The sequence below is a fragment of the Chelonia mydas genome, chromosome 1, assembly GCF_015237465.2.
Source record: "Chelonia mydas isolate rCheMyd1 chromosome 1, rCheMyd1.pri.v2, whole genome shotgun sequence".
NCBI lineage: Eukaryota > Metazoa > Chordata > Testudines > Cheloniidae > Chelonia > Chelonia mydas.
In genome coordinates this window covers 61,836,755-61,862,075 of record NC_057849.1, presented here as the reverse complement: position 1 = coordinate 61,862,075, position 25,321 = coordinate 61,836,755, and the positions used below count along the sequence as shown (strand labels likewise).

General features: G+C 40.7%; 1 protein-coding gene across 4 annotated transcripts in view; it reads left to right on the top strand.

Moving 5' to 3' along the window:
• The first annotated feature begins 449 nt into the window (after positions 1-449).
• AKAP11 (A-kinase anchoring protein 11) overlaps positions 450-25,321 on the top strand; it is a 67,525-nt gene continuing 42,653 nt past the window's right edge. For 2 of the 4 annotated variants that reach the window (XM_043533356.1, XM_043533348.1), the window contains exons 1-5: positions 465-583; positions 1,336-1,398; positions 5,707-5,814; positions 16,931-17,047; positions 24,667-24,714. In XM_043533356.1, coding sequence (XP_043389291.1) covers positions 5,755-5,814; positions 16,931-17,047; positions 24,667-24,714 — 225 coding nt within the window. In that variant the 5' untranslated portion in view covers positions 465-583; positions 1,336-1,398; positions 5,707-5,754. Of the gene's footprint in view, positions 584-1,335; positions 1,399-5,706; positions 5,815-16,930; positions 17,048-24,666; positions 24,715-25,321 lie in introns of all 4 variants that reach the window. The other 2 variants (XM_037894664.2, XM_037894660.2) reach the window with 1 other exon arrangement.

The following is a 25,321-nucleotide window of genomic DNA, read 5'->3' as shown; positions in this document are numbered from 1 at the left end:
GAGCAGCCCCTCGCTAGGCCGCTCAGGGACAAGGGCAGGACCCCTCCGCCTAGCACGAGGGTGCCCCTTCTCCGCCCAGCCCCCCGGCTGCAGGGGGTGGGTGCCCGGCCGGCCCCCAGCCCGAGCCTCAGGCCCGCACGTGTCTCTGGGGGGGAGGCTTATATGGCGCGCGCCCGCTGCCCCTTCTGCACCGCTTCTCCGAGTCCTCCCGCGCCCGCCAGCGGCCTCAGCCCCCACCGCCTCCACTGCTCACGGCCGCGCCAGGGCTCGGAGGCGCGCGCTGACCCCGCTCTCCCCTGTCCCTTCCCGCCTCGCTCAGTCCGGGGGGAGAGGGGCTCGCGCTGTCCCCTCGCCCAATGGGAGGTGAGGGCAACTCCCACACGACCTTTTCCTGACCGAGTGCGCGCGAGCGCGGCCCGGCGAACCTCGCGACGGTTGGCTGGAAGTCGCGCGAGAGCTGTGGAGGGGTGGGACTGAGCGGAGAGGGCGGCGGCGGCGGTGGTGGCGGCTGGAGCGGGCCCGGCGGCGGTGTGCTGTGGAGGGGGTGTGACATGGCTGCAGGTGCCGGACGCTGCGGAGTCAGGTACGGCCTTTCCCCCCCGCCCTCCGCCGCCCCGAGGCGCCTCCCGCCCCGCTGCCCGTGACAGACTCGGGCGTGCAGCGCAGGCGCTTGGAACGATCCGGGCTGGCTGCAGCGGGGGCGCTGGTCCCTCGCTCCCGGGACCCGTGCGGGGAGGGATCCGGGGCCGCTTCTCCGCCCCGTCACTGCAAGGGGAGCATCGTTGCCGCCTCCCTGCGCGGAGCGCTCAGCAGAAACCCCCCCGCCCCGGCTGGGAGCTGACCCGGGTAGCGGCCCGGGTGCGTGTGTGTCGCAGCAGCGCTGGGCTCGCTCCCTGGGGCTTTCCAGCAGAGCCGGGGGGGATGGCGAGCTAGTTTGCGGGACCCGTCAGCGAGCCCCAGGGGCAGGGCTAAGTGTGAGGGTCCGCTGCTGTCAAGTGCGGGGGTGCTGGGAGCCTGAGCAGAGACTGGTTTCAGAGTAGCAGCCGTGTTCGTCTGTATTCGCAAAAAAGAAAAGGGGGATTTGTGGCACCTTAGAGACTAACAAATTTATTTATTTGAGCATAAATTTGTTAGTCTCTAAGGTGCCACAAGTCCTCCTTTTCTTTGAGCAGAGACTGTCCTCACCTCCCGCACCTGTTATAATCTTTACATCAGCTTCTGGCTTGTGGATGCTGAGTAAACGTGAATTCTCTTCCCGCCCCTCCTCCCCCCAATTTGGCTGCTGTATAAGTGAAGGGCTTTCGTTTTTTGTTCTTTTCCCCCCTCTCCTGTCAGGTCTGGGCCTCCTGGCTGCGGGGGGAGAGAGCCTTCTATTTCACTCTCCTCGACTTTATTTTTGTGAGTTTATCCCTGTTCGTGGTAGGGTCTGCCTCATGGCTGCTGGAAACTTTCCCAAGCAGCCAATTTCACTTCTGCCCAAAAGTTCTGAATAACATCTGTGCACCACACTAAGATCCTGACTGGAATTCTCCAGTATTATTGTAATACAAATAATAAAGTTTAAGCATAATAAAAATGACTAGTCATCTTAATTTCACTTTGCTGCTTCTTGGGAAAAATATGAATGGTACACAATCATAGAATATCAGGGTTGGAAGGGACCTCAGGAGGTCATCTAGACCAACCCCCTGCTCAAAGCAGGACAAAGTAGAGTAGAGGCATTGGAGCTGTCCATCTCAGATTCAGGAAGACAGCATCGCATGTGTTCATGTTTGAAAGATTCTTTCAGATCCTTAAGGATTAGCACTTAGATATGCTAATGGAAAGAGGTAGAAACTTGGTTTTGAGATCCTAAATTATATGTAAATTGGTGACATTGGACCTATTTGTCAGGGGAAGGTCTCCAGTCAATGTGAATGACTAGGCAAGTGGATTTTTCATGTCTTGTTTTTATGCCTAATTACATTGCTAACTGTTCATGCTGATCAGCTTCATAAATTTCTTATGAAATTTCACTGCCCTGCACAAAATTTAAAAGTCCACTTTCACTTGATGATGGAAAAAAATTAGTGATATTACTTACTCTTACTGTGGATGGACAGCAAAAGAAAATAGAATGCTTTTTTTCCCCAAAATGGTTCACTTGTAATGTCACAGTCCCTATTCTCTTGCTAAATTCTACTCATCCCGGGCAAATAAGATTTTTTTGATCAAGTAATAACTTTTAATTTTTATGGTGTTATTGTTACAGCCACACTATTTGTCTCATTCTGTTGTATAATTTACCTTTTTATATAAAAAAGACAAATTAAGCTAACGGACCATTTTGGTTCTACTGAATAATGTTTTCAGAAAGATTTTATTTGATAATTTGAAAGTTCATATCCAGAAGCAACCCCACTCTCAACATTTCTGATGGTAATTATGACGTTTTCACAGATGGATCAAGTAGGGTTTGTTTACTTTAAGCAAACATTTGTCTTTCCTTAAAATGGTTTAAAGTGTATATTTTAGAGTAGGAAAAACATATTTACTTTTGCTTACATCTACCGTTTTACTTCAGGAAAACTGCAAAATAATGAAAAGTATTTTTGAGGGTTCTTTTGGTTCCTTTCCTAGTACTGCAGAAGAACATGATGGCCACACTTGGTCAGACCAGTGGTACATCTATCCTGGTATCCTGTCTTCTGACAGTGGCCAGTGCCAGATGTTCTGTTCTGTTCATTCCCTCTGAAGCAATTACCAAGCGAACTATCCTCTGTTGTCCAGTTCCAGCTTCTGGTAATCAGAGTGTTAGGGACACCCAGAGCATGGGGTTTCATCCTGATTATCTTGGCTAATAGTAATTGATGGATCTATCCTCCAGGAACTTAACTAATTCTTTTTTGAACCCAGTTATACTTCTGGCCTTCAGAGCATCCCATGGCCATGAGTTCAACAGGTTGATAGTCTGTTGTATGAGGAAGTACTTTCTTTTTTGTTTTAAACCTGCTGCCTATCAATTTCATCAGGTGACCCCTGGTTCTTGGGTTATGAAAAGCGGTAAATAACACTTCCCTATTTACTTTCTCCACACCATTTATGATTTTTATATCCCCAATTAGTCATCTCTTTTCTAAGCTGAATAGTCCCATTCTTTTTAATCTCTCCTCAGATGGAAGCTGATCCATCACTCCTAATCGTTTGTGTTGCCCTTCTGTGTACCTTTTCCAAGTCTAATATATCTTTTTTGAGATGGGGCGATGGGAACTGCATGCAGTATTCAGGGTGGATTTGTATAGTGGCATTATGATACTTTGTCTTATTATCTATTCCTTTCCTAATGGTTCCTAACATTGTTAGTTTTGTTTTTATTAAAGCAGTTTATGAATAAAGAACACTATACTATTTTTATGATTGTGATGCTATCATCTGTGTACACTACCAGGAAATAAACAAAAATAGCCATGTTAATTTTGACTCTGTCATTAACATGGGAAAAAGATGAGGACTTGGTGTTTACAATGGTGAAAGAAAGATTATTTTTAAAATTCTGAGAAGGCAGAAGAAGAGTAACTAAATTTATCATTTCCTCACAGGTAATTATGCAGCTAGAACATGCCCTAAAATGTTATATTTTGTGATAAAGCATGAAAAAATAGACTGCAATTGCATTGGAGACAGTTTTCAAACTTAATTTTGTTAATTTTTTTAAACAGCAGAATGGTCAAGTCCAAATTATAGACTAAAGATTTTTAAGCGTTTTGTGTATTTATCCTCAGTTTTAATGTACTGTGGGTGTACGTTCTCTTTCTAAGAGATGTACTGCTTATTTGTAGTGTTGTCAAAAATACTGACTCTCCCAGCTTTCAGTTTATATACAAACAAATGGCTATTTTCAATACGCAATTGATCTATTTTGACAATTCCATAATAGTAGTGTAATCAGCAAATAAGAGGAAAATAGTTTGTTCATTTGGGTTTATTTTGTTTTTTGTTTTAGAAGAAGTGATATTGAATCTGATAGCCAGAAGTTCATCTCTTTTTATGAACACTATAAACATGGTATTAAGCATACATTTCTACAACATGTTTTAGGTTTTCTTCCTACAAATAAGCAAAGATGCAACTGTTGAATTGAAAATCATAATATAATTTGAAAATGGCCAGCTCATTTATATTCATAATTTAAATTGTTTATTTTTAATCTGTAATTATGGAAAAAAAAATTTCTGTGCTGATTGTGTCATGGAAAATGGTGTCACTCTGAAACTGCAGTAGACTTTAAGTGTGGTATCTGTCTCATGTCATACTTTAGGTATGATGATGTGACACAACAAGGAATATAACAAAATTAAAATCAAAGCTAGCTTTTTAAAATTATCATGAAAATGTACTAATCCATGGACAAAATCTGTTCACCAAACCTTTACCATGATTATGACTATAGTGGAGGCAATTTACAGACCTGTCCAAAAGAAATGACCATGTGTGAGCAGAATTTTTCTAGGCTCCCAGCTCTGCTATTTAAAGTGATAGAGGTCACATTAGACATTGTAAAATCATTAGAAATTGGAGATGGAAAAGACCTAGACTTTCTAGTCAACCCTATTGCCAATCCAGGATTTTTAAACTTGGTGTTATAGCATAAGATTTCAAACGAGTTTACGTTTTCTCCTTCCTTTCATAACTTTCTGAACAGCTCAATAATGAGATTGAAGTTTTTCATGCTTGGTCCCTGCCTAAGGGTGCATGTGAGCTGGAATCAGCCAGCCAAGTACCCGAGAGAGAGAATGCTTGGTGACACCTCAGAATCCTGGCTGTCTCTGTCCAGTGACCCATCTCCAGCTGTGACCATCCCTGATGCTTCAGAGGAGGGAGATTTAAAAAAACCTTCCAGAATACATTGGGGGCGGGTGGAAAAAATCCCTTCTTGACTCTGGCAGGTGACTGGCTGAAACCTTGAAGTATGAGCTTTTAGGAACATTAAGACATAAATGGGAAGTGAGCCCGTTGGCTGTTGATCCCTGTCCCCTATCATCCTAAGCAACTCCATCATACAGTCACACTCATAAATTTGTCCAGCTCTCTCTCAAAACTAAGTTTTGTCCCACAGCTCTTATTGAGAGGCTGCTCCAAAACCTCATTGCTCTCATGGTTGAGGACTAAAGTCTTCGCTTGGTTTGGAAAAAATGGGTTTGATTTAGCAAAGATGTGTGCAGAATGCACAATCGAAAATGTCCTTACATTCTCTGGCGTGCATTTGAATATAGATATGTTAAGTATGTGTGCACAGCTAGTTAAATTGTAATTATTATTATTCTGCACCAATAATGACAGTGACACAATTCTGGTAAGTTTCATGGCCATTCATCTACAACAAATTGAAATGTTAAAAATAAAGTATTTATCGTTTTCACCAGGCACTGCTCACCAAGGGAACTTGTCCCGCTCGCTATTGACTAGAAGGAAGTATATTGGTTTTAATTATAAGATTTTCAAACATTTTTTCTTTAAAGGAAACTAAATATAAACTTTAAAGGGGCAGTATCTTTTCTAAAAGGCAACATCTGCGTGGATAAAAAGTTTTAAAAAATGTTCAGTTTTAAGGTATCTTTTATCACAAAATTGTGGAGTCATTACTTGTTTTATCAAAATTAGTTTTCTAAATATATGCTAGGTAAATGGGAAGCACAAAATAATGACATGATAAATGTTTTTCTGTAGGTATTTTTGAGCTGACTTTCTTCCATGACTACTAAGATCAATTAAACCATGGATACTTATACAAGGGCCCGAAGCAGTCAAACAAAGCCTAAAGTGTCAGTGAAAAAGGTAAACAGCTATTTTGTGTGTTTTGGGTTTTTTTTTTTTTTAACCCTAATTCTTTGTGGTCTGAATCTTGAGAGATAGATTGAAGAAAATAAGCTGACAGGTCCAGTAAATTTTCATTTTTTGTTTTGTCTTAGTAGGCTAAAGATTTAAGGAGGCATGTGATTTTCAAATTGCTTTTGCTTTGGTACATTTGTAGTCAGTTGAAGCACTATTATGTGACTAAATCTGGGAAACTGAGTAACTTAAACAAAGGACAAAGTGGACTTACCTCTTGCTTCATGTTTTCTGTAGATCTTATGAAATCTAGAAGGTTTTCAGAAAAATTGCAACTGTTAGATGATGATTACCTTATTTAGCAAACCTAAATATTTTATTTGGGAGTAATAGGTATTCATATTAGTATACGTTTTCCTACCACAAAAAAAAAAGCATAAATATGTTGTTTACAATCAAACCTTATTCTGTGACATTTGTATTAAGGATGTTATAATAAGACATACACTTCTACCCCGATATAACGCAGTCCTCGGGAGACAAAAAATCTCACTGTTATAGATGAGACCGCGTTATATCGAACTTGCTTCCCCCCCCGCAGCCCCCAACCCTTGTTCCCTGACCGCCCCCTCCAGAGATCTCCGTCCCTAATCACTCCCAGGACTCCACCCCCTACCCAACTCCCCTGCTCCCTGTCCCCTGACTGCTTTGACCCCTATCCACACCCCTCACCCCCTGACAGGCACTCACCAGCAGCGGCGGGAAGCGGAGCAACGCGGCCCCAGCCCGCTCCACTCTGCCCCCTCTCAGCCGTGGTGCTCCGCTTCCCGCCGCCGTAAGTGCGGGGAGGTGGGGGAAAGGACGCCCCGCCGTACTCACCTGCGGTGGGAAGCAGAGTGACGCGTCCCCAGCCTGCTCTGCTTTCCTTGCCCTGGCCCCAGCCATGTTGCTAGGGGCGGGGCTTGGGGAAAGATCCCGCACTCACCTGCAGCGGGAAGCGGAGTGCTGCGGCTGGGAGCTGGCGGAGGGGAGTGGGCTGGGGCCGGGCTGCTCTGCTTCTGCTGGTGAGTGCGGGGGGGATCCCTTCCCCAAAGCCGCCTCCCCCGAGTGACAAGGCTGGGGCTGGGGTGAGGGAAGCAGAGCAGGCTGCTCCTGGCCCCCTGCTAATCTCCCGGGCCACTCTGGGATTGCGGGGCCCCCAAAAGTGCCCTGTCCCAGACCCTGGGCGGGGGAGCCCCTGACTGCCCCCGAGACCCTCTGCCCCTTATCCAACCCCTCGGGCCCGGCCCAGCACCCTTAACACGCTGCTCAGAGCAGCGTGTCGGAGCTTTATTGCGTTGTATGTGAACCCGCGTTATATCGGATTGCGTTATATCGGGGTAGAGGTGTATCTACACAAATTAATTCCACCCCAGGTTCTTGACTGGCTTATGCTCAAGTTCACATGAACTTTTGCTGGGCAGTGCTTTTGGTGAAAAATAAAATCTGTCCTCCATTTGTTATGGAGAGTATTTATAACTGTTGTTGTTGTTTCATTTAGGATATGATATTTAGCAGCTTTAATAATCTTACATGCTTTTTTGAAATAAGTCATTTTAGACTGGGGAATATCGGAAGTCTTTTCTCAATGATTTTCTTTCTGTTTAAAGCTAGATTTTTCTTAGTGCTCTAAAATCTACAGTTACTCAAATAGCCTTGAAATTTGGTGTGCCTCATGGTGGTGCAGGGTTCTGACCAACAAGTTCCCAAAATACAGCTGCTGAAAAAAACAGCTTTTCTTAAAGTTGACAGATTCTAGCAGCCTGTTTTCGCTCACAGATAGAGATCAACCCAGGGCTCAGATCATTGCATCACAATTTCACATACTCAGAGTTACCCCCCAACAGAGTGCATGGCATCGACCAGCCCTTTAGGGGGAAGTCAAATTCAAATTTTGACAAACGTCTTTGCATGCCTACTGGATTGTGTGGACAGAAGAGTTAACAGAATTGTTGGCCTTCAAAGCTGCACACAAGCTGGATGTTCAAGGGAATATACAATAGTCCTTTGAACCTGACCCACCCCAGGCAACGTCCTTTCTAGTCGCACTTTGGGCAGGAACGTTTAAAAGGTTTGGCGGCATATCACTAAATTCTGTTTCTGTTAGGGCTTTGTTTTTATTTTATAAATAAATATAATCTAAATATTTTTATAATATGAATGCTTGCTGGCAGGATAAAGGCATTTTATGTTGTGGAGGTAATGTGTGAGAAGGATTTAGGGCTGCATCAGGGTGAGGGGGATAAATGGGGATCGGTGGTAGGGGACATGAGAGGGGTTGGGAAGCCTGTCAGCCCCACATTCTCCCCTTCTCTCTGTGCTTGTCAGGATTGGGGGTGGGTCGGGGGAAGGTCTGAGCCCCTTTCTCTCCACTCCACATGTGAGCTGAGATCCAGGGTTCCTGCCCCCAGAGGTGTCTGAACCTCATTGCCTGCTCCTCTCTGTGTGTGCCATGGTCTTGGGGGTCCCTATCCATCTAGGAGGGTCTAGACCCCTCTTCCTGCCCCCCTCATGTGACCTGGGATATGGGGGAGGCATTGCTTCTTTGGGGGTAGGAACCTCCCTCTCTTCCCTCCAGGTGTCTGTGACAAGATCTGAGGGATCCGTTGCCTATCTATGGGGATGTGACCTCTTTCCATGTGCCCCCTCATATGAGCCAGGTTCTGGAGGGCTTCTCTTTGTGGGTGGGTCTGAGCCCCTCTCCTTTCCCCATCTCATGTGAGCTGGGGGGGTCTCTTGTCACATGGGGTGTCTGAGCCCCACTCTCTGCCTCCTTTTGTGTGTGCCAGGATCTGGGGTTAGCCCTGCCCCACTGGGAGGGAAGCTGTTGTATTGATATTGATCTCAAAGGCCTAAAGAATTAAAGCTGTTTGTAAACTCTTTGACTGTCAACATTAAACAGATCAGTAAGTTAAACAGAGGCCTTGGTTTTACTCTGTTATGTGGCAAACACCCAAAAGCATTAGTTCAAATTAAAAGTTTATTGATTAAACATAAGAGAGAACAAGAAATTAAAACAGGCATTTATATTGAAACTGTGGTTGAGTGATTATGCAAAACAAACTTAGTCAAAATCTTTAATTTCTCTCTTTTTGGAGGCAAAATATGAGAGTCTCTTATTTTCAGTGCAACCTTTCCTTGATGAAAAGGAAAGTGTATTTTTATTCTGTCCTGATGTGTAGAGGACATTTACTTATTCTGTTCTAGACAGACAGACAAGATGGAGAGACAGAACAGAAAAGAGGTGTGAAATACAGGTTTTTTTTGGATGTTTTTGGAACACTGGATCACTGGTTAGTTACGAGCTGGTGCTTTGGCTGGCAAGTCAACTGCAACACTTGCTGCTTGGACCTTGGTTTACAATCTGGTCAGGGATGTCATCTGATTATATGTTTTCTTCTTAGACAAGGGAGGCTTGGATGAATACAGCATAGTTGACTTCAGGATTTGATGAAAAGCCAAGAGAGTGAGAGAGAGGATAGGAGTAGTAGGGGTAGAAAATAACACAACAAGGGAAGAGAAACAATACAGGGTCTTATGTACCTTCGAAGTGCAGTCAATTAGATATCCCACCGATGGGCAGAGGATTGTATAATGTGATTTGAAGTGTTGTACCTGTGCTGGTCCCAGGATATTAGAGAGGTAAGGTGATGGAATATCTTTTATTGGACCAACTTTGGTTGGTGAGAGACAAGTTTTCGAGCTACACAGAGCTCACTGAAGCTTGTCGAAAGTTTGTCTCTTTCACCAACAGAAGTTGGTCCAATAAAAGATATTACCTCACCCACCTTGTCTCCGTGATAATGTACTTTGGCCAGACTGGACAGTCTCTACGTAAAAGAATAAATGGACACAAATCAGACATCAAGAATTATAACATTCAAAAACCAGTCGGAGAACACTTCAATCTCTTTGGTCGCTCGATTACAGACCTAAAAGTGGCAATTCTTCAACAAAAAATCTTCAGAAACAGACTCCAACGAGAGACTGCTGAATTGGAATTAATTTGCAAACTGGATACAATTAACTTAGGCTTGAATAAAGACTGGGAGTGGATGGGTCATTACACAAAGTAAAACTATTTCCCCATGTTTATCTCATCTGCCCATCCCGCACCCCGTTCCTTAGATGTTCTTGTCAACTGCTGGAAATGGCCCACCTTGGTTATCACTACGAAAGGTTTTTCCCCCCTGCTCTCCTGCTGGTAATAGGTCACCTTACCTGATCACTCTCATTACAGTGTGTATGGTAACACCCATTGTTTCATGTTCTCTGTGTATATAAATCTCCCTACTGTATTTTCCACTGAATGCATCTGATGAAGTGAGCTGTAGCTCACGAAAGCTTATGCTCAAATAAATTTTTTAGTCTCTAAGGTGCCACAAGTCCTTCTTTTCTTTCTTCAAACTAATGTCTGTTTGCTTTGCTCACAAATACACCTCAGCCAACATGCCCCACCTACAGTCTCCAACATTCAAACCATTCAGTACAGCTACAACTCACACACTGAATGAAGCTGCTGCGCTTGTGGATAATTGCCAGTGGCTATTGCTAGCGGTGGTGGGGAGGGGGGAGTGGCAAGGTTGCACAAGCATATACCTTCAGTGAGTTTCCTGGTTTTCCGAAGTTTGAGTTTTGCTGCGCCCGATGTTCTGAAATGAAATGAACTGTCACTGGAGACCTTTCATTTTGTATTTGTATTATCGTACCATCTAGGAACCCTAGTCATAGACCAGGAACACATTGTGTTAGGAGCTGTAGAAACAGAACAAAAAGCCAGTCCCTGCCCCCAAAGAGCTTGATGCTTTTATTGAGATACAAGGCATAGTAGTATTTGTATTCTGTTGTAAATTTTTTAGTAAGTTTTAAAACTGAATTTATGTTCCAGAATATGTATTGCTTTATGAGAAACTGGTAGTTTAGAAAGGGTTGTTGAACTATATTAACTTACTTGTTGCAGTTCTCAAATTGGATGTCCAGTGAGTTTTAGGGGGCTTTGGCTCCGTTCCTTTATTATCCTTTTGCTACAATTCTAGCCCTTATGGTTGTAGAGAGATCCTTGAAAATGTGAACAGATTGTGAACCAATGCAGTGATTTCTGCCTGAATCAATAGGTCTGAGAGGTATGAATTGTTATGCTTAGCTCAGTCAGGGTCCTGTGGACTCTGCGATTATGCATCATTGAATTTAGCACTTCAGATATGTCGTGAAATTCTGGTTTTTTTGTTTGTTTGTTTTTTTTAAAACCGTGGAATTCTATATTTTCATGCAGCCAGGAACCCATTAAATTGTTTTCTGTCTCGTAAGCCTGCTGGGATCTGACTACAGCTCCCTCTTGTCCTCCACATTTCCCCAAAAGGGCAGTTAATTGGATTATAGTGCATGCTCCTTGCTTTGTTCCATGGAGCCAGCCAGCATGGTGATCATGATTCACTCTCCCTTTCCTCTCTTATTGAACCCCTCCTTGCAGTCTGGCTTTCCTTTTCTGCAGACTCAGACCAAAAGACATATGAGAATTTTTATCAACTACTGTGATACTTCAAAGGAGTTTTTAATTATCTGCCAAAGGATTTGAGTGCATGGATGTGGCCACGGGAGTGCTGTATCATTTGGAACCCAAGCAGCCATCTTTACAAAAGAAACTCATTGAATTCAATTGAAAGCTTAAGAGTTTCCTAGATCGGAAGATTGTTTAATTAAGGGGCAACACTGTAAACATAAAAGCACTCCAATCATCATATTTGGTGTATCTGCAAATAGTGAGCCTAATATAATTGTAAATGTGTCTGATTTTGTTAGTTTTTATTATGGTTGGTATCTGCTGCAGCTAGTCAGTTAAATCAGTTCCCCTCTACATGACAGTCACCTGATAAATTCATGACATGGCTACAGATCTTCGGGAACAGCTTTTTAGAAGAGTTACTACAATGTGATGAAAGTACAGATGGCTTTTGTTCACTTTTTAACATTTGTTCAGTATGAGTGGGAAGCATTTTTACATGTGGATTTCCTGTTTTACGGTCTCCTGAGAGGATGTGGCAAAGTTTTGAATTGCTGCTTTAAGCTAGGAAAAGAAGTGACAAGGATTTTCCTTGCTGAATACAGTTTTTCCTTGCTGAATACAGTACTTCACTGGTCAGCACTGGTTTGCTCCAAATGGTTCTCAGGATGAAATATGAACATCCTCAGTATAACTAATACAAGTGAAGCCTTTGTTGATCAGTTGCTGAAACTAGGACTCTTCACCAAACATCTCACAGATATCTGGTTGTCTGTGTGGGAGGAATAGGCAGAACTAGCAAGTGCAGCTTTGAGAATACTCATGTTTTGGGCCATAGCATAACTAGGAATTGGAGTTATATGCATTGGTTGCTATTAAGAACAAATCCTGCTCCTGACTTGTGGATGAAGATGCTCTACCTCTACCTGAAACCTGAGTTCTCCTTCAAGTGGTTGTGCACGTATACATTCTACTGCAGATGTAAGTATGCCCAGTGCACTTGAGTTGGAGACTTTTCCCCCCAGAAGTACTTCTAGGTGGCACATGCAGCCCTGTTCTCTTTGTTTTATCAGATGAGGGCATAAAAGGGTCATGTCTGCCGCTTCCTTCTCAGTTCCTTCTCACCACCTATGGTGACAGCTGGAGCTCCCCATAGCATTTGCTTCATTTAGCCAGCTTTTCAGAACTCTTTTAGTGTATACAGTTAGTTAGTTTAGAAAGTATTTTTAATAGTTACCAGGAGAATTTATTATTTTAAAAAAAAAAAAAAAAAATCCCCAGGATTTAAGTAGCTTGCTGTGTGCAAGGCTGTTATCCCTGTCACAGATAGGCATAAGAGTGCTTGGTTTCTGATTGACCATTCGTATTAGTGGTTTCCACTACGGGAGTATCTAATAATAGACTTGTTCGCAACCAACCTGAACAACAGGTGCAGGAGATTTTGCTCCAGAAGGGTCTGCGACCCGGCTCAGTCAGAGATGCCTTCCTTCTCCCTGGGTCCAGTCATCGTTTCTATGCTTTCCTGGCAGTTCCTCTCATTCCAAGGTTACTCAGGAAACTGAAAAGAGACAAAGCAACATTTAATCCTTGTCACACCATCATGGTCAAGGCAGCGTTGGTATTATCTCTCTGTCTGGTTGCCAATAACATTGCCCCTAGTCGAGGATCTCCTGTCTCAGAACCAGGGTAAGTCTCTACATCCCAACCACTAATGTCTCCACCTAATGGCATGGACAGTCTCTGTGGGGTGGATTGATTTAAATCACGACAGTTTAAATCACCAAGTGGAAAGCCTTCATTTAAATAATTGAGTTCAATCAGCTTTTCCATTTGTACCTCAGTTGTTTTCTAAAGAAAGGTGCATTCTCATTAGTTGATATAACCATTAAAACATGATGATTTACAACTAAATAGAGCCTTAACACTAGATTTGGCACATTTTTTTTTGCTACCTAGGAGTATACACTTTAATATACATTTATTTAAGAAATTTTATAGCTTAACTATGGTCGAATTCTCATGAGCAATTGTGTTCCGGAGAGGTTCAGCTCATTTTGGTGAGCAGCAGAAAAGAATTCACTAGAGCCTCATATGGAGCATAGTGGAAGAGATTTTCAGTTTGGGTGCAGTCTCAACAGTTTTTGCCCCATCCCGCAGAGATGACACACGTGCTGGACTGTCTGATGCAGCTGAAGTCATCAGACCTTTCAGTTAGTTCTGTCAGAGTCTATTAGTTTCAATTTCTGTACTGCCTCTATCAATAGAAGGATTTTCAATTTTCTCCAACCATCTTGCTTCCCAATTCTTGAAAGGTCTGTTCAACATTTACCCTCCTGTGTGTGATCCTGTATCTGTATGGGATCTCAGTCTAGTCCTCTGCAAATTGTAAGGACCCCCTTCCTCCCCCCTGCCCCACTCTCTCTTTGAATCTATGGCTACAACCTGACTATCTTTATTGACTATGAAGACAGCTTTTCTGGTGACAATCACTTCCACAAAGAGGGTTGCAGAACTTCAGGCTCTCCTGGCTAACCAGGTTTTCCTTAAGCCATGCCTTCAGGTCATGCCTAAGGTAAAGTTAGCTTTCTATCTGAACCAAACCCTTCATCTCCTGGTGTTTTCTGCAAAATCCCATTCTTCCTGAGCTGCAGAAAGATTTCATACCTGGGATGTTTTTAGAGCTTTGGCATTGTACCTGGAATGCACTAGGTCCTTCAGAATCTCTCCAAGGCTTTCTATAGTCTATACAGAGAGAGTTAAGGGTCGGTCAGTGTCTGCTTAGTGAATCTCACATTGGATTTCTGACTGTATGAAGCTCTGCTATGGTCTTTCTAAAGTCTCTCCTCCACCAAGAATAATGGCTCACTCCACCAGGACTCAGTCCACTTCATCAGTCTTTCTGAGCAATATCCCTCTAGCTGATATCTGCAAAGCAGCAACACGGGGGTCTGTACATACTTTGTCCAGCCATTATGCCATCACTCAAGCCTCCCATGACAATGCCAGGTTTGGGAAATCAGTGTTACAATCTCTGTTCAGATAATCCGAAGTCCCCCTACCGGTAAGCGAACTGCTAACGAGTCCTCTGCAGTAAAGTGTATATGCGCACAGTTATTCGATGGAGAAAAAATGGTTATATACCTGTGCAGTAACTGTTGTTGTTTGAGATGTGTTTCACAATCATCCTGTCTTCCCCAATACTTTGGACATTGCATATAGTGAAGTGAAGGAAAGGAGAGGGAGGTGTATGATACACCCCTTTTATGTCCTCGTCTGAGAGCCTGAGGAGAGCAGAGGGTCATGTGCCACTTAGTAGTTCTGAGAACAAAAGTCTCTGACTTGAGTGCATTGGGTGCACATACACTTGCAGTAGAATATATATGTGCACAATGCATCTTGAAGAACAACAGTTACTACTTAGGTAAGTAACCGTTTTTTCCTAAGCCTGAGGACTGTGACCACCCTGCCATTCCCATATTGCTAAATAAGGGAAAGTGATCCCAGCATGAGAAAGTTGAGATCCACTGTGTAATGTAATAGGCAATTTAGGAAGAATAATAGCTGGGAACCATCCTAAGTAGTTTTCAAACTGTGGACCACTGGTGATCTGCAAAAATTGTCAGATCACATGGTGTTGGCTTTCCAGGTTTCCAGCTCTTCTTATTGACTAGTTAATGTAGAAACTGGAGATGAGGCCAGCCTAGTTTTCTTCGCTAAATGACTACTAGCCACCACCAACATTTTTAGGAGAGAAACTATAAGCTGTTATTGGGACTGGAGCTAACCATAGGTGAGGAATGTCCAGGGAGATGGGAACCAGCCAACATGTGCATGGAAGCAGGGGAAATGAAGAGACCAAGAAGGTGGACAGGATGTGGGAGGAAATTGCAACTGAACAGCATGTGGGGACAGCAGGATGGAGTAGGAAGATTAAATAGGAGTAGGAATATTAAATGAATAGCAAAATAAGACACTATGACTAATTTATATCAAATGGCGAAAACATTTACAGAATTAATTTCAGTTTAAAATATTTCACTTGCTTACTGTTACCTTTCTGTGTAAATAACTGTTTTAGTTGTTGGGATGTTGTACAATCTTCAGTGAGAGGGCAAGTGATCCAGGAGACGATCACTCTACCAAAATGTATTCCACAACTTGAACAGTTTTAAGAATCCTTAATCTAGGCTAACATTTTCCTTTTGTCTGACAGTTTTGAAGATGCTACCTCAATCTCCAGTGTCAGGGAGTACAAAGATAATAGTGCTGCCCACTCTGGAATTATCAGGCATCTTATGGAGTGGCATGTTATACCACTTTTCTGCAACCATATTTAAGATTAAATTGTAAGACATAAGACATAATTTTACCATAAAGTGATTATTTTTTTCTGATGGTATGTTGGCGATCAAACATTCCCTGATTAAATTAGTGTCTCTGCTACTTTTGCTGATCTTTTAGAAGCTGTTCAGGATTTAGGTAACTTTGTTGTTAATGTTGTACTTCAATGTTAGTAGGTTCAACTCATTTTTTCATTTACTTCATTTTTTGCACCACCGTTAGATCTGTCTGGCTAGTTTTGCAGACATGTTTTCTAATGACTGCTTAACTGCAGTTCTCTGTTTCAGGAATTACGTTAGCATTTCTTACAGAAATAAAGGAGACCTAAGTTTTTTTTCAAACTGGTAGCCTTCTCCAAAGTACTTTCTTGCAGTAAAATGAGATGGCACCAAGTTTTTTTTTCCTGACCTGAGGAGCCAAGCAGTTTTGTTTATCTTTTTGTTTGATACTGCCAACCTTTTTTTCCTATAGATTTTAAATTCCAGGTATAATAAACAAGTTTTTGATTCTTTTCTTCTTTATCTTAATTACAGAATTGTCAGATTCTACTGGCGTTTAAGTACCTATTTTACAAACATCTGTCTGTAATGGTCTTCAGTTCATGTGTGCGTCTCCTGTTAAATATTTGCACCAAGAAACGCATGCAATGAACCCAGTTCTTTCATCATTCTTTCAGTGGCTACGTGGGAGACCGAGTGAATATATTACTTGTTAACTGCGGAAGCCTCATCATTTTTTTGTTTTGTTTTGTTTTACCGTAGAAAGAACAATTTTAAATTGTTGCCTATGCAAAAGAAAAGTGTACAGGTTTCATTTGCAGGTACAGAGTGGTATAGGGGACCTTTCTTTGTATCTGTCTGGGTCTTTATTCCCTGCTCATCCTAAGAGTCCAGGTATTGCTTGAACTAATTAATGGCAAGCAGTTTTCCTCTCTACTGTTGCTATAGGCCTTTTCAGCTAGGACTTGGCATTTTTGGAAAGATTGTGGCTTTTTTTGCATTGGGGTATTCTTTTGGATGGAGAGAAGCGTAGGTCTGTTGGCAGTTTGAAAACTGCATGATCCCCCATAATCATAATCAGCATTTAAATTTTGGAGCTGATGGCTGGTGGCCTGTACACACAATAGTTTGAAACAGCGTTCAGGAAACAGTTGTATGTTTGTGGAAAAAATACCCCGCATTTAAAATTCTGCTCAACTTTTTCATTTGCTATAGATTTATGTGTTTCTCCATTACATTTCAGGATTTCACTGATGGTGTACTACGCTCTGTGAAATCATTGCTACAGAGCAGAAAAGAATTATGTAACGTGTCCACTGAAGAATCTTTAAAACAGGAGGAACAGGACAATTTTATTGAGGTTTGACATGGCATGTCTACTTACCCTGTTGTATAAATATGAAGGATGCTTTTAGTTCACAACAGAATCAGAAGCTGCAGGATTGTATAATGTGCATTAGAACATGACTGTGAACTGCAACTACCTCGTACCTAATTAATTAGTTTCAGGTTCACCAGAAGAGTGAAGAATGACGGAGTTGACCAAAAGAGTAAACGTTTCCACTTTTTGAGAAATATCATGTGGTCTAAAGTCTAAGAAAAAATGATGCAATAACTAATTTAATCCAAAAATGGATTGTGGTGTCCTGGCTTTGTTTACATATACTACTATGAATTAACTTAATGAGGACCAATCATCAGATATTTCAAAGAAATGTAATGCAGCTTTCTGCAGATTAACCACTTCTAGTAAAAACAAAAATTATGTTTGGTCTCAAACACTTTTTAAACTGGCCAGGTTAATTTAAATTATACGGTTTCATTTCTTTAACTTAGACAACTAAATTATATTATTTAGAAATCAAATAGATTAAAACATTGTTGACTTTCTTTTTAACTTTAATATAGCTTTAAGTTGTTCTGATTATTTTAATGTAAGATATAGTAAATTTTCTTTACATTAAAAAGTATTTCAGTCTGCATTCTGTCATGGTTAATACAGTATACAAAGTATTAAAGTGTGTAATTAAAGATCAGACCATGAATGCATGTGAACAGGTTGTGTTTTGTGATACTGTGATTGGCCACTGAAAGTGGTAGATACTCCTTACAGTACACTTTTAAGGACTTTGTCCAGTTTGGTTTTAAATTTCTCAGGATATAAATGGTGGGATTTCTGAGTATTTAACAAAATCTACTAAAATACAAGAGAGTAACCTCATTGTCAGGATCTTGCAGGACATATTAGGGATGATATCAGCCTTCATGAAATTTAAATTTGCCTGTAACCAAAACAGAGAAAACATTGGATTCATCGTAGAGATTAGTTCCCATCTGAAAAGTGACTTTTTGTAAAAATGGCATATTCTTGGTAAGTAGATCTGTGTTCATTGTCCTATCTGCTGACATTACTGACCATGTAAGTTTACTCCTGTTTCTGTAGGGGTAATACAGCGATGAGAGTTGGAGCTGGATTCTCTTCTGGCTCATGTGTTATCAACAGAGTTGTTAAAGTTCTTTAATTGAAGGACCAAATTTTTGCCTCTATTATATTATGCAATCCTGGTGAATTCTAACACGGATGTTCCACAGATTTAAATGAGGGTATAATTTGAATAACATGGAGTTGCACAGGTATAACTAATAGCAGAATCTGGTCTGTATGAGAAGAAAAATATCCAGCTTGATTTTCAGAGCTTCAGGGTGAGTTTGCACTCGGCAGTTAGAAAAGCCATCTACTTTTACTTGCAAACTGAGCAGATTTTTCTTTTTTAAATCATGAAAACAATAAATGTGGTACCCCGCAAACCAATTAATAGATTTGTCAAAACAGAATTGCACTTCAAGTAAAACCCAAGAACAGTTTTCAAAAAAGATGTCGGAAATTAATTGATTCCCAAAATACAGAATTTGGGAAAGATTTAGCTCACAGAGATTAAAGTCCAAAAACATAAGCTTAGTTAAATCCTCTTCATACACAGTCCCCCCAGAGGCCAGATGATTTTAGTTAGACGCTCCTTCTATTTTGCTTCTGTAGCTATAGAAGAGAACAGTGTTTATGATCTTTGTAGTATTGGGGAGTGGGGTCTGTTTGTAAAGGGGTCGAGGGAAGAAACCACTTGTTACATTTGTAGGGCAGAGGGTTTGGGAATGGCTGAAATATGTTGTTGGCTCAAAGATGAGTCTAGCCATGGGGCATTTGTATTGTATCTTGGGCTAATGAAGTAAAATGCAAGTTAACTGCTAGAAAACTGCTTAGAAAACAATTGGACATTTTGTTGTACTAATGTTCAGTTAGCACTAAACTGCTGATGGGACTGGGATAAAATGGGCACATGTGGGTGATAAATAAATTTCTTGAGAAGCATAATCTCGAGGATTGCGCACAGAACCAGAAATCTAGAAGTCCTGAGTTCTAATCCCAAATCTAGCTGCTCTGTGACTTCAGTCACATCACTTAACTTGTCTGCCTTAAATTTATGATCTGTAAAATGAAAATAATAATGCTATATCTCAAAAGTGTTGAGAATTCATTAATAAGTGTGTCATTCAGTGTTGTTTACATGCTCATAGCACTGGTACAACACCGTATAAGTAATAATGTATTTTCCAATAAGATGACTATGGTATTGTACTGTGATGACATGTACTTTTTAATAGATAATGAAACCAAAACTGTTTGGCTGTTTGATAATATTTAACTAGTTAATCTAAAGTAATAGCAAAGACATGAAATCTTTTGGCACATTATTTGCACCCAGTTTACCAAGTGATCCAGATCACTCTGTCCTGTCCTCATTATTTATCACTCCAATTTTTGTGTCATCTGCAAACTTCATCAATGATTATTTTGTTTTCTTCCAGGTCATTGATAAAAATGTTAAATAGCATATGGCCAAGAACTGATCCCTGCCCTTACAGTTACATTTTAAACCCTATCCGTTAGACAGTTTTTAATCCATTTAACATTTGCCATGTTAATTTTATATCATTCTGTTTTTTTAATCGAAGTGTCATGTGGTACTAAGACAAAGTATGTTATGTCACTAGTAGGTATATTATCACACATGCCAAACCTGCAGAAAGAGCGCAGAAATTGCGCTGTTTTTGGCTTAATTGACTTGTGACTTGCTAGTTGGCTAGTTTTTGGCTTGTTTGTAGCTTGTTGCTTTTTTTTTTTTTTTTTTTTTTTTTTTGATCGGCTCCAATGGGGGGCAAGCAGGGGCAAGGGGGGGAAGAGGGGTGCACAGAGGGCCCACCACACTCCCAGACTGCACGCTGGGGGGGATCTAGTCACATAGAGTGTTGGCTTGTTTTGGCCTTATTTTGAAATGGGATTAGTTTGATTTTTGGCATATTGTGGAAATCGGGGTGCTTATTTACCACGTGAAGGTTGGCAACTGTGTATATTATATCACTCAAACTTGTAATCTCATCAAAAAAAGATATTAAGTTAGTTTGACAGGATCTGTATTCTATAAACCCATGCTGATTTGCATTAATTACATTACCCTCCTTTAATGCTTTATTAGAGTCCCATATCAGTTGCTTCATTATCTAGCCCAGGATTGATGTCAGGCTGATGAAAATCAGCCAAGTCATTCTGTTCACCCTTTTAAAAAATTGGCACATTTAGCTTCCTTCCAATCTACTGGAGCTTCCCTTCCAAGATGCATTGAAAATCAACATTAATTTTCCAGCAAGCTCCTCAGCCAGATCTTTTAAAACTCTTGGATGCATGTTATCTGGAGCTGCCAATTTAAAAATGTCTAACTTTAGTAGCTTCTGTTTAACATTTCCCAGAGATACTAGTAGAAGGGAAAAGTGTTATCACTGTATGATGAGACTGTATCATCTGTTTTTCCTCAAATACAGAAAATTAATATTTATTGAATACTTCTGCCTTTTCTGCATTATTATTGATAATTCTACCATTGTCAGGATTCTTTTTGTTCCTTATTGTCCTTGTCTCTGCTGGCTTTAGAGTTCTCCTGTGTCCCTTTGCTTCCCTTAGCAGTTTTCTACAGTTCTTAGCTTCTATATGATCTATATTCATTACTATCAACTTCTGCTTTCTTCTGTTTGTTATATATTTTTAATTAGGAAAAATATTTTAATTTTAAGGATAGTTAAACACTGGAACTGGTTACCAAGGGAGGTTGTGAAATTCCTGTTGTTGGAGGTTTATAGAACAAACTCCTGACAGGGATGATCTAGATATTCTTAATCCTGCCTCAGTGTAAGGGGTTAGACTAGATGATTTCTTGAGGTCATTTCCAGCCCTACATTCTGTGGTTTCCTGATGAGCAGGGTGATTAAAATGTTAATTTAATCTGTATGATTGCATTTCAACATAAGGTAAACTGAACAAGTTTGATTAAAAAACAACTTGTGCTGGATTCTTTTTTTTAGTATCTTTAGAACCTTTCAGTCCAAACTGCATTCATTCAAAACTATTTGAATTTTATAAATGCGGTTTCTTCAAATATAGTATCCTGTGGTTAGTAACGGAGATAGAAAAGTTTGAGTAGCAGCCGTGTTAGTCTGTATTCGCAAAATGAAAAGGAGTACTTGTGGCAAATTGGTTAGTCTCTAAGGTGCCACAAGTACTCCTTTTCTTTTTGGAGATAGAAAAATTGCAGTACAAATCTGTGCATATTGGCTGAATTGAAGAGACATTATCAGCTTTAATGTTTTATGAAAATAGCACCTCATTTAGCAGATCTGCTTTTTGTATATATTCTGTCTGCTTATCTTACTGACAGTCTTTTATTAGCTTTAACTCCTATTAGCACTGCATAACCAGTGGAATTATTAGAAAGTGAGATTCGAAAGTAAGCTGAATTCTCTTTTGACTTGATTATCAACATAATTATTAACCAAGGTCCAATTTCAGCATCTTTATTACTAGTGATGTGTGACAGAAAAATAATAGCTTGACTTTCAGCATCCAGGTTGAGTGAATTTGTTATGTAAATACTTAAATATTTTCCTAGATTAAATTTGCATATTATAAACACACTGCATGTGGACAAATTGGAGAAAGTGCAGAGAAGAGCAACAAAAATGTATAAAGGTCTAGAAAACATGACCTCTGAGGGAAGATAGAAAAAATTGGGTTTGTCTGGAGAAGACTGAGTGGGGGACATAAGTTTTCAAGTACATAAGAGATTGTTACAAGGAGGAGGGAGGAAAATTGTTCTTGTTAACCTCTGAAGGAGCAATGGATTTAAAACCACCCTTCCAGCAATTTAAGTTGGACATTAGGAAAAATTTCCTAACCATCAGGGTAGTTAAACAGTGGAATAAATTGCCTAGGGAGAGTGTGGAATCTCTGTCATTGGAGATTTTTGAGAGCAGATTAGACAAAACATTTGTCAGGAATGGTCTAGATAATACTTAATCCTTCCTTGAGCGCAGGGGACTGGACTGGATGACTTCTTGAGGTTTTATGATTCTAAGAGACTGGAGAAGGAGTGTAGGACTGGCAGATAGCATGGAGGATAGATAGGACAGATAGAATGAGTAGCCAAGAGAGGTAAACAGACTGTCTGAGCGAGGAGACTAGGTAAAGGGAGTTGTGGTGGGAGAGAGTGGAAGTGGGACTTTCTGAGCAAGAATATTAGGACTAGGTGTGGGGAGTGGGAGGGACTGGGAGTGCAGGAGATTTGGACTCGAACAGTGAGCCTGGAGGGACTGGCTAGACAAGGAGATGGGATTGGGGTGTAAGCCTGAGGAGTGGAGACTGGGAGAAGGAGTCTGAAGTGGGGAAGAGACAGGACTGGGTCTGGGACAGGTTGATGGGAATGAGGCAGAAGGAGTTAAGCTTGTGGGGGATGGGCAAAATAGTCTGGGGCCCCTAAAGCACATTCCCTCCAGAGCCTGGAATAGAACCCCAAATTCCTGAGTGTCACTATTGCTCTGCTGTCACTGAATAGCTGTGAAGCCCACTGGCAAAGTGTGACTCATCTCTAATGCTGGTCCACAGAGGATGACAACCTACTACCGTTATCGGTTACTAAGTTAGCTCAAGTAATAGAGGTTTGTGTGGTGGATCTAAATTTTCCAGCTCTGCTGATGACCCATGTGGGACCCAATATGAATGCCACTTGATGGAATCTCTGGTAGCTTTTTTTAGTTAGCTTTTTAAAAAACCTAGGAAATTATCATAGAATCATAGAATATCAGGGTTGGAAGGGACGTCAGGAGGTCATCTAGTCCAACCCCCTGCTCAAAGCAGGACCAATCCCCAGTTTTTGCCCCAGATCCCTAATTGGCCCCCTCAAGGATTGAACTCACAATCCTGGGTTTAGCAGGCCAATGCTCAAACCACTGAGCTATCCCTCCGCCCCCATTATATAACCTCCCTCTGCCCCGAAAAAAAAATCTCCCCCCCACATTATGGGAATATTAGATTGCAAAATCAAGCAATCCAGACTTAGAAATGCCAGAGTTAATGTTGCCTGTGCAATCTTAATTCGGCTGCCTTGTGCTTATGTGTTACAATGCTATCTTTAAATTACATACTGTTTTTTTCCACAGAACACTTTCTTGCCTCATTCAATGCACAAGATGGACCTGTTCTGGGGATGAATCAAGATCATGTAGTGAAGGAGGCTATTGTCTATAGGACTCCTGCCTCATATGTTCCAGAAGTTGGAAGGCATGCAGTGAATGAGGCAGGGGATTGCAGGAAGAGAAAGAATGGTCTCCTGACTAAGGCAGTTGAATGCTACCCTGGAGACTCCTTTTCCATCTGTAAAATGGGGATAGTTATATCCCCTCATCTTACTGTGTGTGTGTGTGTGTGTGTGTGTGTAATTCATTAATGTTTGTGAAGCACTAAGATACTATAGTGATGAATGTCATAGAAGAGCCCATGAGGAAATGAATAATTCTGTCTTCACAGCAGGGTTTGTAATAATAATATGTGGTAAATATAGAACAGTGAGACTAAAACAAAATATTAAATAGCTGCTAATTAAATGAGCACTGTCCCGTGCACTAAATGAGGCCTGGTCCTGTGGCTAAAATAGTATGTGATCATGTAATTAAAGATATCCTAATGAATATGCACCAGGAGGCAAAATTAAGGTTGTATAGGCAACTGTAATTTTGGCATTTCTTAACTTTTTTGTTTGACTTTACAACCTTAATAATCTTTGTAATGTAGATTTTGTAATTAAAGTGCATCTGAGATGGTGGTAATATATTTGAAGTCTGAGTAGTGGTTACCAAAGTAAATAACATCAAATTCTGCAGATCTTGGATTTTTGCAGAATAGATGCCTGTATCACAGCTTTGAACTTTAATATTAAACTGATGTGTGACTCTTATTTTAGTAAATATTTTAGCATCACTTGTATTAAAATCTGTATAGTACATCCCCAAACAAAAAACTATTTTAAAATGGGATTAAGATTGAGATTGTGTCATGGTTACAGGCTAGCTATCCCCTTTGTGGTCGCTGAGTGCATACTCTGACTTTTACCTATCTTAGGATGGAATCTCATGATTTTTCCACTCCTAGGAAATATTGGACATATTCCACTCCTGGGACATATTGGATACCAATTGCTTACACCCTGCAGCTGTGACTGGTTTTCAGGCACCTGAGTTTCTTTCCTTTGGGAATTAGTGACCATTGAGATTGACCAAGAGCCTTCCTGAAACAGTATTTTTATTTAGAATTTGGAACAAAACATTAGATGAGACTTTTTTTTCTCTAATCTTATGATTCAAAACAAACTGTTAGGTAGGCTTTCCTCGTAAATGATTGGAGCAAAACAGAATCAATTTATATTCTCCTAGCAAGGCCATTTCTTCTGACATAATGGATCTTGATGAGAACAGTGTGAAGCTTTACTTTAAATAGAGTCATTACACTTTTCAGTTCTAAGCAGCTTTCTCTATAATTAGAAAGCCAGGAGACTCTTTCTGGATCCTGTATTTCATAATGTTTGTATGCTTGTTTTACAGATCACATTTCTAAGTTTTGCTGGAGAGACAGATGCTGCTCATATGCAGGTAATATATACACAGGATAATACTTTGTCTCCAGCACTTGAATTATAACTGAGATATTTCATGTTTTTGGTGCAGGAGCCCTAATACTTATTTTACTTCAAGAATGTGTCTTGGAACATGCTTTTTAAAATTAATGGTGTGTTTTAAACATTGTAATTAACAGTTTTAAATTTTTTTATTTTCATATGACCTCCAGTGTTTTGTATTCATTTGGAATATAGAACCCTGGAAAATCTTAAACCTCCGTTGTCTCCTGAAAAGGTGTAACTTTTTTTTTTGTTAACTTGAGTGCCAGCCTTGGGTCTGTGCTTTTTGAAATACCCGTGGCCAGATCTTAAGACATTCTTAGGAGAGTTATATACACTCTTGTTTTAAAAACAAGAACTGCGTAACAAAAGTATGATGTCTGTTTCATGCAACTTTAAAGAATATTAGGGATTTAACCCTCTCTCATGTGTGTTTAGTCTTAGGCCTGGTTTAACTTTAGAAGTGAGGATAAATCAGTGCTACTTTGTATGTGAACACTCTTGTAAGCGATAGGTGCAAGCTAAAGTGATATCAGACAAGTTTAAAACAACGCAAGAAACTCCAGGCACACAATTGTACT